The sequence below is a fragment of the Cephus cinctus genome, unplaced genomic scaffold, assembly GCF_000341935.2.
Source record: "Cephus cinctus unplaced genomic scaffold, Ccin1 Ccin1_scaffold1310, whole genome shotgun sequence".
NCBI classification, from domain to species: domain Eukaryota; kingdom Metazoa; phylum Arthropoda; class Insecta; order Hymenoptera; family Cephidae; genus Cephus; species Cephus cinctus.
This window is the reverse complement of record NW_014333737.1, coordinates 604,735-618,259: the sequence shown is the minus strand read 5'-3', so window position 1 is coordinate 618,259 and position 13,525 is coordinate 604,735. Positions and strand designations below refer to the sequence as shown.

Sequence of the window (13,525 nt, the reverse complement as noted above, 5' to 3'; positions counted from 1 at the left end):
CCCCCTATTTTTTATCATGCTTCCCCTTTTTCCCTCTTTTATTAACGGGAAACGCGCAAACGAGAATATTGAAATCATAACGGGATTCTCATGAATATTATTCTCGTCTTAAAGTAATATAATCCCAAATCGATGGAGCGACCTCGAATAAATTTATAACGCTACCGAACTCGGGGTACCAAGTCGGTCTTAGACGACCCCGGAAATTTCACTTGGATGATGACGAAGATCTCGCACCTGAGAGGCAAACCCTATTGGCCTTACAATTCTCGCGAATCTGTTTTTAGGTATACGAAGGGAATGAAAATAATGGAAAATGGCATAGCCGCAAGTCGGTGCTAACGTATTCGAAAAATTTTATGTAATAGATATAGTAGTACGTGTATAAGATAATGACGTTAAAGTATAGGCGAATAAGGGAATAACATTGAAACATTGAATACAAACATAAACTATATTATTGCTATCTCCGATATCTTTGATATTCTACGGTTTTATTGATGTTACCTGAAAATTCAAATTGTACTAGGCGGAATTTCGAAACGTTCTCCAACATCTGTTTCTATTTCTTGGAATACGTGGGAGATAACGCGAAATACATTGTAACCAAGAGAGCACTTTTATTTGATTAGTAAGAACCATAATATACGATCGTACCATATACACAGGCTGCACGTGCTCTCAATCTATAGGGTGATTCGTAAAATAATATACATTAAAATTCTTTATGGAAAGTTTAAACCCGTAAAACTGCTTAGTCTATTTACAATGGAAGTGAAACGACCATTTTTATTAATACACTTTTGATACCTGTATAATATAAGAGTGACTGTAATATTCTTAAAAACTCATAAGTTTCCTGCCATAAAATTTCAAACTTTCAATCACAGCTTATGGCTGAGCAAGCATTGCTTTTAATAATGTTAAAATTAATAAAATCTATTAAAATTTATCTTTAAGGTAATATTTTTTTACATTACAATATTGTACACACGATATCTATTAAAACCTCATTAGATCCGTGTTACTATAAGCGTTATAAACTTTATGTATGATTCGAGTGTATGTTTTTATACGCTTTTATATACGTTCAAGATAAAAGGGGATCGCGTGTGCCGGCTACTGTCTGTAAGTAGCCACATATCCGATAGCGCGTTACACCGCAATAATTTACAATGCGCGACAAGAAACGAGAGAAAAAGTCCACCTCTGAAATGAGATTAGTGACACGAGTGAGTTCTCCTGGCTTTTTTTGTACTCTGTCTCGCTCCGACTCCTTTTTTTTTTATTGCCACATTCTTCCTCCCCACCACGCTCGGTATGACGAATTTAATAAACCCTTCGAGCGAGGAGAATAAAAAGAGTACCGCTGTAAATTATTTGCGACATTCAAAGCAAATAAGACAATAATTGACCTCTTATAATATATAATAAATACGATTGCATTATTAGCATACGATATAGAAATTGCGTATAAAAGGTACGCGCGATCGTCTTTTCTAAGGATTGATAATTATTTTTTTTAACGTAATTGACTAGAGAATATACGATAGGTGTACAGTCGTATATCAACGTTATGCATTTAAGTGCAGTAGAGGTGCATTTAAGAAGTCAATATTCTGATAAGTTTGTTAGTTTTGATTTTACGGCTTCGAATCGAGAGACTGAAGGATTGAGGGAAATAGAGTGAATTTAAATGTTGAAAATGGTACTTTTGGTTGAAGATTTACATTTTGTTTCAGATCTGCCAATTATGCCAATGCCACCAAGGAGTGCGAGCTTTCCGATATGGACAGATTGACAGTCGCGGGATCCAGTGCTTTTCAGTCTGCCAAGGGTATCGATTACCTCGAGAACAACTGTGTGGATGAACCCGTGAAGCTCTGTGAATTTAAAAAGCTCACTGGCAGAATCCTCAAGACCGTCGACTCCGTGTATCAGGATGTCGGGAGCGCCGAGGAGTGCCGTGAACTCTGTTTGAATTCGCCATTCCGTTGTCACTCATACGATTACGGTGATACCGGCGATATGGTGTGCCGATTGAGTCATCACTCTCGCGCTACACTCTCCGATATTCAGGTATGCATGAGGAACTTTAAGAACTTTTGGTAAATCGGGTTATCGGCTGATCGAGCGATTCTGCGACGGCACGTTCGCGTGAAATCGAATTTTCCCATCGGTTCTCTCTCACGCACCAGTTTTTTTTTTTCCATTTCGATAAGAAAAGTACGAACTGCCGTGAGGGAGGATCAGTCTTTTTCTTTCCTTAGAATTTACTTTGGTCGACAATTTCATTTCGTGACTAGGTACCTGTAGTTGTCCGAACGCCCACGCTTTCATAGAAACAAAAGAGGAAACTTTTAAGAAAACTGTTCATTGATTTTTTTTTTTTTTTTTTTTTTTCTTTCTACAATGAACGATTCCCCATTGATCTCCACTTACTCTCCGCGTGTATCTCTCTCACAAGAAAATAAATAATCGGTAATGGGAAACTTTCCTACGGGAAGTCTCAACGTGTTAATTTAGCGAAAATACATTGGGCGACCAAGCGCGAAGAGTGTTTGATGTAAACCCGACATAAATCTTCTTTTCAGGAACCTTACCTAGACGTGCCCGAAGCATCGACCTACGAGCTGAGCTCCTGCTACAACGTGACCATCGATTGTCGCGCCGGCGACATGGTCGCTCGCATTCAAACGAGCAAACTCTTCAATGGCAAAGTCTACGCGAAAGGATCGCCCAATTCTTGCGTGCAGGATGTGAAAGGAGCTTTAGAGTTCGAACTTCGCATGGCTTACGATGATCTCGAGTGTAACGTCAGACAGCAGGGTCTGGGTCGCTATCTGAACGACGTCGTTATCCAGCATCACGACACCATTGTCACCAGCTCCGACCTGGGACTGGCCGTTACCTGCCAATACGACCTAACCAACAAGACAGTCTCGAACGAGGTCGACCTCGGTGTACACGGTGACATCACTCCGGCGCTCTCAGAGGAGGTTATCGTCGACTCGCCAAACGTCGCCATGAAGATCACCGACCGAAGTGGCAGTGGCGCAGTACCCTCAGCTGAGGTCGGCGACCCCCTGGCCCTTAAATTTGAAATCCTCGATCCCAACAGTCCCTACGAGATCTTCGTTCGTGAACTCGTCGCGATGGACGGCGTCGATTCCAGCGAGATCGTGCTCATCGATTCCGACGGATGTCCCACCGATCACGTCATAATGGGACCACTTTACAAGACCGCCACCTCCGGCAAGGTAAGTAGCCCCGGTTCATACCTCAGCCCAGTTACCTTGCCCCGGGCCAACATCCACCTCAGCATAGCTTCCCGATGACAGGCTAATGACCGCTCGCCCATACCCAGAGGGATTTATTCATTTTTACTTGCCGCAACAGATCAGACTCCAATTCGTCAAGCATTCATGTCCTGATTACCCGTGCCAGTGACAGTGTCGAACGTTCGCCAATCCTAGATATGCCAACACGTGGGTACCGGGTGTGCATCATGGCTCTGATCACAATGAACAACGGATACACGTGCTGTCTTCCATTATCCTTATCTTCGCTACGTAATTTTTTGGGTTCCCTCTTGACACTTTTCAAAAATACCGACAGACAATTGGCCCTATCATCCTAATCAATCATGTTGGTTAATTTCACGAGCGCTGGCAATTTGCCACAGGTAACAAGTTACCTGGACTAGACGTCAGCCCTGTTGATGACACACGATGACACACGAGCTAAGAGGCCAACATAGTTCCCTCACGTTTCGCCAGCTAAACTTTCTAGCTCACTACCGCGGATCCGAACATATTGGTATTTCTAGGTACAACGGGTACCGTGGTTAAAGACAGTTTCGTCTAGTCAATCGATTAAGGAGTTACGCAATTTTCCCTGAAGTTAAACTAGCAAATATTATACGTGTTCGGCAAGATCAACCAGAACGGATACAGTAATACAGGTAGCCGATAGTTCGATGGATAATAACGCTTAAGGTTTTTGGTCCGGACGATCCGATGCTGACAACAAAGAAGCAAGGAGGACGTATAGAGAGAAAAAATTCATATCAATTCTGTTCCTGCCAATTACTTCACGTCAGAGAGAATACATTATCTAGAGTTTATTACGCTCGCGGCGATTCTCGATCCGCGGTAGTCGCGAGTCGCGAGTCTGCGGACGCGCGAAAATCGAGCAAAACAAACCCAACGGTCCAATCTATCGGGTGAGCAGCCAATGAAAGTTCAGGACAAGCAGCACCGCCTCGTTAACTACGTCGTTCCACATCATTTACTACATGGAACGCTACAATATTGCTTTATTAGAAAGTAATAACAGTCGCGGTATAAACAAAGAGCAAATTTATACCAGTAATGGGATGATTGGTATTGGAATCGTTATTAGAATAGTGTACTCTATATATGTAATCTCTGTTGGGATTCGATATATATATACACACCATTCAATCACGGAAAAATTTCCGGGACAATGAAACTTGAAAAGCGTGTCGAAAAGGTTTCCCATTACGGTAAGAGGATGCTTTAATCTTTATTCTTTTAAATTCGACTTTGGTTTTTTTTTTTCAATTTTCAGTAAACTTCATTTTCCGACGGACGATAAACGAATTTCACATTTCACTTTTCTGTTGGCGTGCCATGAAAAAATATTCTTTGGTCGGGAGAGGGAGGAGGAGGGTTATATACGGCAATAGGAAGTTCCTTGTCGATTGCCGGAGTGAAATACGCGAGCGCCAGGGAGTAGGGCATAAATTCGCCGAGGCATTTAGAGAAAGCGGGGACCTAACTTTTGTCCAGAAAGTTGATTTTATTAAACGACCTGAAGAAAAACGAGTGAGACTTTTACCAGACTTGCCGATCTTCCTTTAGGAATTTGCGAAGAGCTCCTACCCAGCCGTATGTTTGTCACGTCGCGCAACTGGAGCTTCCATTTCACAACCACTTTGACTGAAATTGGAAGCATTTCTCAAGGTAGCAGTATATCGCGGCTGGACTTTTAAAGTGGACAGGGTCAGGGGTTAAACGTATACGGGGTTAAATTTTTCAATGAAAACGACGTTCTGATTCATTCGACTGGACGTTATAGGTTTTTCCATTTTATTTTACGCATATGAGTTTTATTTTATATAGTCATACTGACATGCGTTCGGTAAATTATGCATTTACTCTTTCATCGAATGCATTTTCTTACTAATGCAGTTCTTGTTGACACACTTAAATTCACGTACGGCAAATGTTCCTAAGTGCTTCGGACGCCTCTGATTATGCTTGATGAATGCCTTCGGTATAAAAACTACATAGGCTTTTTATACGGTAATACTATGTAATTATTCTTACACAGCAGTAGTCTTTATATTAGAACAGGAATTCGCTAGGAAAGTGGATCACTCTCGTTTAACGCGAACAGACAGCAAAGATAGCATGTCCTTGCGGTATGTAATTTCGCAACGATTTCGCATACATGTAATAATATAGGAACTTGAAATTGACTTGTAATACAATATATTAAAACTGTACTTGCTAAGTAGCTGAACGCGACCATTTCCTCGTCAGCATCCGGATTCATTCAGATACCATCTTGGAGGCCGTTGGTTACGGCCAATAGTTACGGGAGAAAAGTAAAAATTCTTCCAGTCAGGAAATCGTCCATCATTCGCGACCGATCGTGCCGTGAAACGCGAGCGATCCTTTTACTGTGGATTCGCCATTACTGTTATCGGGAGCAAATTCATTCCGTTTAACGGACTTGGTTTTATTTTACCGAGACTTTTTTTCCACGCGCCTACGTTAAAGTTATCAGGAGTCGGGAGATGGATTTTTCCCCTTTTTATTGGCAAATTTTAAGGAAACCTTTTTTATCCTCGGCGAATGCAAGTCGAACGATGAATTTTTTAATCCGACCAAGAATACGAGTTCTTTTCATGAGGCTCCGTCGGCGTAAAACAACTTCACAGTTCGTCATGTTAAAACAAAATTACACTTTTCTGTAAATGTTTGCTTTTTCCCATTTGCTGAGCCTCGAAACAATTTTGCCCTCAAATTACACAATCAGTGATATTAATTGAATTGATTTGCCCGTCGTGTTGCATACATAGGAAGGGTGGAATGGAAAACAGTGCGATTGACTTAAATTGTTATATATATGAAACATCATTAATATTAGAGAAAATATACTTCAGTAATACCATAAAGTGTATAATACTCGTAAAATTAGCCAGCGGTTATCCAATCAAAATGCCACAAATTTCAGTCATTCAGATTAACGCTAAGCAATCAGTCTGCCCGTTTGTACCATTGCTGCAGCAACCATATACATATATCCTGGCAGTCATTAGCCAAAGACAAACGATGCTTATTTATCGACACCGAGCTAATAAAATTTGTCTCTGTCAATTATCTGCAGATTCTACTCTCGCACTTTGACGCCTTCAAATTTCCGAGCTCCGAAGTCGTGCAATTCCGTGCCCTGGTGACGCCCTGCATGCCAACGTGCGAGCCAGTCCAGTGCGACCAGGAGGAATCGACCGGTGAACTTCGCTCGGTCATTTCGTACGGAAGACGCCGTCGTCGCTCTGCATCCCAATCAACCGATGATCTACTCTTGGTCCAGTCCATTCAGATCACCGACAAATTCGGCTTCGAACGCGACGGCAAGTCGGCCAACAGCTCCATCGCCAAGGATACCGTTTTCATCGAGTCCGACAGCACTTTGGGGATGTGCATCAACATGGGCGAGGCCATTGTCGCTGGTACCGTCTTCCTGGTAGCGCAGATCGCCATCATAGCCGCCTGGACCTTCACTTGGCAGCGACGTCGGCAGATTTTGAAGCACCAAGAGGCACTCTCGGTCTCGGTGTCAGTCCCAGGGATGCATGGCGGCATGCCCGGACGTGCCGACAGCCTCTGTAAGTTATACGACGCCGGCTACTCTCGTCGCTTCTAAGCAGCATCCTTGCATCCTTGCTTGGATCTTTTCATCTTCAAATTCGTAGGACTAAAAAGCGGCCTGAGTCACTTGGTGATTATCAGTCAATGCCTTCCAGTCATAGAATCGTCATTGACGTCGATACCATGAAATTTGGTACCTCGTCGATTCGATCAATGAAACTAGCATTTTTTTATAGCTTACTGAATTTTCACTTTGTTTTTTTTCTCAACTTTTTTTTGTTGAACTCAACCACTCGAGTGCTTCTTCTCGATCTTGTGCGATCGCCAGATCTTGACGATCGTCACGATTTCACGTAAGAAGGGTCACGTCGACTGGCTTCCACGAGACGCCTAGCGTCCTTCTGGCTGACTTGCCAAAGATCGAGAGACGTCTTCAGATTGTTTTTCTCTCTGCCGTCTCTCGATCGAACGAATAAGCGCTCTATGAAAATTGACTAGTAATTCCACCATTTTGCCTCGGCTGCATTCACTCCAAGTCCTTCGATCGTGTCTCATCTTCTTAATATCTATCGAATACCGTCTCTGTAAACACGTACTGTATCGCTGCGTTTACCTATTTACTAGATATTTTCTGATCGTGCCTGGTTAGGCGTCTATGTATCATCACACTTCTTCAACGTACAAGACACTAGGGGACACGTACCTTCCATCATTCCACAGCATCCGAACCAATTCAGAAACTGGTCCCTTGTCCGACCAACCCTAGAAGCAATTAACATCAAAACCTCAATAGGGAAATTCATTATTATTGTCATTCATGGAAACTGCCCTAAGGGTAACTAGATCCCATTAGGCTATCGTCCTTTACCTGAAAGAGATCACCTACGGACTAATATAATAATTTCAGTGGGTGTAGCCTTTAATCGAAGCATGGAGAATTCATCTTCCCCCTGACAGAGATTAGAAACCTTGATAAATATTTTTCACCGAGATACATTGAGCAATTTCTAGGGTACAGGTCAAGGGACTAACTCACGGATGTATAATTATATTTGATATAATCATCAGTAAGTTTCTGGGGTAGGAAGAGGGGAGGGTCTAGTTGGTGATGGAGGTCGACGTGTATTTGCTACGTACCGCGGATTCTAATTAGCATTGGGAATCAAGCGTGATTATGCAGATGCTTGGAGTAGGCTATCAGTGGGATCGCGGTGGGGTATGGCAGGGTGCATGCGCGTCAAGGGGTTGGCGAAAGGTTAATTGCCTCTTGTGGCGTCTCGGGCTAAGCTAAGCTTGTGAGGGTAGATTTGATAGGGTGGCGCTAGGGTGCTGTTGGATCACATCAAGGATAGCCATCTCTCCATACTGGACCACGTAACCTCTATCCTCTCCGACTTAACCTTAGCCACGTCCTGTCCATGCCGGGCATGTTAATTTACATCGGCACACGTGGCCCTATCAATCTGGACCAGTGTTACCCAAAAGTATGAGGAGCCGCTGAAACTCCTGGGTTAATATTCATCTACAAACAACAGTCAGCATCCAATCGAAATCGGATCAAGGAGTGATTAAAAAAAAATTTGTATCTGAGATTAAAAGGAATTGTCTGAAAAAAGGAAATTTGAATTATACATCTTACTGAGTGTTGGTACGATTGGAATCGAACGTAACCTCACTGTTATCCGAATACTAGAAAATTATGGCAAAGCACACAGAACTCCGTGGGATCGAATTAATTGAGAAACTTGAACATTAGAATACAATCATCAAGATAAATAGTTGGTTTCTGATTGCAGGCATTAGCCTTATCTTTAGCGATGTCTGCTATTCCCATCGATGTTTGCTCATGTTTGATTACTCTCGCGGGAGATTCAACGAGATGAAATCTGCAAATTCCAATGACTTTCCCATAATCCCATTACCAACTACTCTCTTCCTCGTCTTAACGAACGAAAAAAATTACATCGAATTAGTAAGATCATAAATTACTAACTCCTTTCCTTTTTTTTTTTTCCTTTTTATAATCTGATACAATCACTCCCGCAACCAGCATCCAGGTACACTAGTTCGGATATACGTATACTCACTTCGACGTAGTACCTAGCACTTTTCATCGTCATAACTTCAGTTCACGTATTCAACAAAAGGTGCCTACATACAATAAGTGATAATAAAATGCATATTAATTATAATTAATGTTGTTACGATAATCATAATATTTCGCTAACGCTGAGGTATATCCAAGCTGCTTGTGGTGAGAGGGTAGAGCCAATTATACAAGTTCGACAATAACGTACGAACAACCGTAGTGTTCTGAAACAGTAGGGCGTACTGAATATCATACAGATATACAGTCAGGCTCGTTAATACAGGGTGGCATAATGGAGCTCGGTAATGATATCCCGAATAATTATTTTCATTAAATTTATCATCTCCTTCGCGATTCACGTCCACCTGGCATTGAGCAATCTTCAAAGGAAGATCGATCTTCGCCTTCCGAAATAACGTATAACGGAGAGATTCGCGTATAACGAGAATTTCGTAAAACCGTCTCCAAGCCGTTGGGTATGAGAAGAATTTTTGTTTTCGGTCATTTTCGGACCACGAAGATCCAGCAGGTCGTCGACGAGGATCTCAAAAGTGATATACATCGCCATTCCGATATCTAATCTGAATTCCCTTAAACGGTCGTCGCAGCCTCCAAGATGGCAAATTCCAAATCTGAATCCGTTCCAGTCATGGGCCCTCTTCAAATTCAATTTGCGGCAAAGACGATATATAGTAATATAAATACAACCAATTTTTTTTTTAATCTAAGCTTTCTCGTGCCACCCTATATCCAGACATTGCCACGCACTTTTCATTGAGTTTATCGAACCCTTGCCTCACATGACAAATAATTGGGCTAACCGTTTAATAAAATTCAATGGAAACTGCCTTTAAGATGATCGATACGATCTTTGACATATATATATATATAAAAGTAAATATATACATATAATATACATAATATTAATTGACGTACTGTAACGTCATAATCGCTTAAGTTTTAATACGAGAGGAGGACAAAAAAATAACAATAATAATATTGGGCTCGAGGATGACCTTATTTCCCGTCCAAGGGATTCTCCTGGCGTCCTACTGCATGAATACTTGCGTCTCTTCCTAATGAATGTTATGTTTATATACCTTGCATTATGTACGAGTGTCTGCCGAGAGTAGAGACGCCGTAACTTGTCCTCGAGCCCGAGGTGCGCGATCAGCCAGCAAGTAAGCCGTGACCTCGATGAGCCCGAGTCTGTTCTGTACCCTGACGAGCATAATTCTCACCTTCGACCTTTGTCCACGTTCGAGTTTACCAACTTGATAAAATTTTCGCGATTCCATTTAACTGCAAAGGTACCTTTTTACATCGTACCATTTTTACAATCGCGAAACGCCAGAGCGTCACGTACAGAACTCACCCGGCGATTACGAGACTCATATAATCAGGCGCACCAAGATGCATCGCTTATTTATTTTACAGTTACACGCGCCCGTGCTCTGTTACATCGGGCACGACGCATTGCGCATTAATATTGTACTACGTAACGAGCGCAACTATTTCACGTACTTTATAAACCTCCTACCTTTTTCCTTTTTTAATTTCTTTTTTATTTTATTACAAGAACGCAATCTCGTTTTACGATTAATTCCGTATCGACGACAATACGTAATTCTTTTAATTTCTCTCTCTATGTTTTTTTTTTTTATACTACTGAGCTTTCTCTCGCGACCGAACACCGTACTTGTCGAGTACCGAAAAACCTTGTACATAGTATATGTGGTACAGAGAAATAAACTCATTTTCTAACGAGTCTTGGGACAATAGTAACTACCAATGTCTTCCTTTTCTACTGTTACCTATCGCAACTTTTCTACGAGCTACATTTAGTTCTAACGCTTCGTCGATTTGAACGATAGTTAACTCGGACCAGTTGGGCCGACGTTAATCGTATTCCGTGTCTCGCATAAAGGCCGAATTCTGTGCGAAACAGAGTGAAGCTGCTCAACGTAATCTTTCGAAAATTCCAAAGCTACTTTAGCCACGTTAAAAAGATTGCGTACGAATCGTTAATGCCGACTCTCCTTCTCGTTTGCTGGAACCCCTCTGGGTTCATGAACTGGTTGGCTCGAGCCAACGGGGGCGCGAGGAGGGAGAAAAGACACAAAATTACAGCGAGTCACGATAGGTCCTTTCTTGCTCAAGATGTAAACCCGACAGTAATCCTTAACCGCAAATTATTTTAATGCATCTACTCACAATGAACGAGATGAAGAAAAGGAGAAAGGCGGTAAGTTCCAGAGAGACTTTGCGCGTATCTCCATGGCTGTTGGTTCATCAAACCAGTGCCAGGAAATGACTGCTATTATCCGGACGAAGTGTAAGACGTTAAATCTCATGAATTTCGCGAAACAGTAAATATTGGCGTGCAGCTGCCAATCATTAACGAGACACCGTTTACGGGGAGAATGATCAGGGATAGTAAATTCGCATCCTTGTACGTTTTTATCGCAAAAAAGGTAAAACTTGCAAAAAAAATCGCTCAACGTCGCAATTAAACATACTATTTTCCCGAGTCAAACTGGATTCTAGGTCCTATTCTGAACCCTGTGCCGATCAAACCGAAGCACCATTTTCTATGCAGATTGAAACACCAGTCTCTCACAGTCGTGATTCAAGCAGCTCGTACCGCATTCGAATTTGCATAGTCGAAGTTTACGATGATATTAACACGATCGGAAATATCGACGTGGCTACTGGGTAGCGAGCATGGTAACTACTGGGTTATTGACCTTGAAGAAAGGAGCATAGCAGCACGAGCTCGTTAGGTCATCGACTCGTTCGTTTCATCGAATGAACAAAAATGCAAGTTAAACAGGAAGGAAGGAAGGAAGGAAGGAAGAAAAGGAAAGGGAAGGAAAAGAACAATGAGAAAGTACAAAGGCAGAACGGAATGAAACACATACGACATAAGACAGGAATAATTCAGAACATAGAGAAAGGAAAGGAAGCTAGTTTACTAGGATATAAAAGTCCTGATATATGTTTCCCATGTTTCCGGCAAGACGTCAAGTAACTCAATACCGACGTCTAAGTGACGAGACCATCTCGGGGACACTCTAGTCCGTCGTTCGACGTACAGTCCCTTGCAAGAAACACAGTGAAACTCAACTGACATTGACACCAGGCGCTGTCAAGTTGAAGTCGACGCTGGCGGCGATGCCAGGCGTCGGCGTAGCACCAAGACGAGCGAAGAAAACCTCTGGGATATATCACCCGGAGAAACGTCGGGACGTCTACCTACATGGGTAGTATAAAGCAGCAGTAGTCGAAGGGCTGTTCCCCTTTGCTCGAGAGAGAGAGAGAGAGAGAGAGAGAGAGAGAGAGAGAGAGAGAGACCAGATGAAAGAGAGTTCTAGGAGAGGAGTATGTGGAGAAAAGCAGAGTTCATGAGGCGTCGGTGTGTTATGTTGGGTCCAGTCTAGCGCAGAGATGATGTCCCGACACTGAGACGTCAAACAGCAGCAAACTGAAGGACCTGATAGTAAGAAGATACGTCTCTTGCACGTCCCGATAATAACAGGGCTGCTGCGGATGATTAAAAGGGATAGATAACGCCGATAGGCCTATCGGACAATCAAGGCATTTGGGGGCAAACGATCATTCCGCCGATGGCAGGAAGTCGGAGCAGCACTCTGTCGACGTGGTTTCATCCTGATCAGAGACGACCGAGTTGGTGTTGTAGATAAGACGAAGGTAAGAAGATTGGCAGTAGGGAGAGAAGGTGGTTACTGTTCAGGCTAGTGGGTAAGCAGAGGTAGGTATCACTACTGGGAACCTGGTGTACTTCAGGCAGGAAGTCCCAAGCCTTGATCACTCTTCCGGTGGAATTACTGGGATAACCAAGTTAGACTTCACTTTGGGCCTTGAGGTTAAGTAAATGATAAATAGTTTCAACTAGCCCTACTCTCTTTCCTTCAGCTTCCTTCTGTACCATTGACACACGTTTTGGCGGATCGTTACCGTATGATTGAAAGTTGGCTTTATTAGAACGAATTTCCCCGCGGAGTGTGACATCGCTAGGTCATTATTCACTCAACGTCGCGACGTCGTGCGAAGGGGTCTAAGGTGTAATGCGGAGCCATTTATCAAAAGGCGAGGTCGCACGATCGACAGATCCCGGGGGCTTTCAATGCGCCAAATTCCGGAAGCTTTCCGTCCGGAAGCAATTATACATTTATTAACCCCGAATATCGATCAGCTCGTCCCGAGAATCTGGGCAGTCGGGACAAATTTTTGAGCGGGTACTACTCTCGCAGAGGTAAACCCAGAAAGGACGTCGCCGAAACCTTCTCCAGCCGCCATGTCTATCCTCGAACAAAGTGCAGCCGCGTTCAGCAGACAGCAGTAGCGGAGTAAGTAGCATGTGGGAGGTTGGGTGGGTTGCTGGCTGCCTGGAGTAGGACATACAGGGGGTGTGTTCTGCGAGGTGGTCTAGGTTCACTCGGGCTAGGTTGGGTTCGGTTGGAGTGTCACGCGGGGCGCGAGAGGGGCCAGGGAGTGAAGGGGGGGGGGG

At 43.1% G+C, this 13,525-nt stretch overlaps 2 protein-coding genes across 5 annotated transcripts in view; one reads left to right on the top strand and one right to left on the bottom strand.

The window, feature by feature from the left end:
• LOC107272897 overlaps positions 1-10,762 on the top strand; it is a 101,586-nt gene extending 90,824 nt beyond the window's left edge. For all 4 annotated transcript variants that reach the window (XM_015750533.2, XM_015750538.2, XM_015750535.2 and 1 more), the window contains 3 exons: positions 1,743-2,079; positions 2,595-3,260; positions 6,421-10,762. In XM_015750533.2, the coding sequence (XP_015606019.1) occupies positions 1,743-2,079; positions 2,595-3,260; positions 6,421-6,960 (1,543 nt within the window). In that variant the 3' untranslated portion in view covers positions 6,961-10,762. The remainder of the gene's footprint in view (positions 1-1,742; positions 2,080-2,594; positions 3,261-6,420) is intronic.
• Positions 1-13,525, bottom strand: part of LOC107272898 (autophagy-related protein 16-1) — a 212,623-nt gene that overhangs the window by 110,344 nt on the left and 88,754 nt on the right. The window lies entirely within an intron of this gene.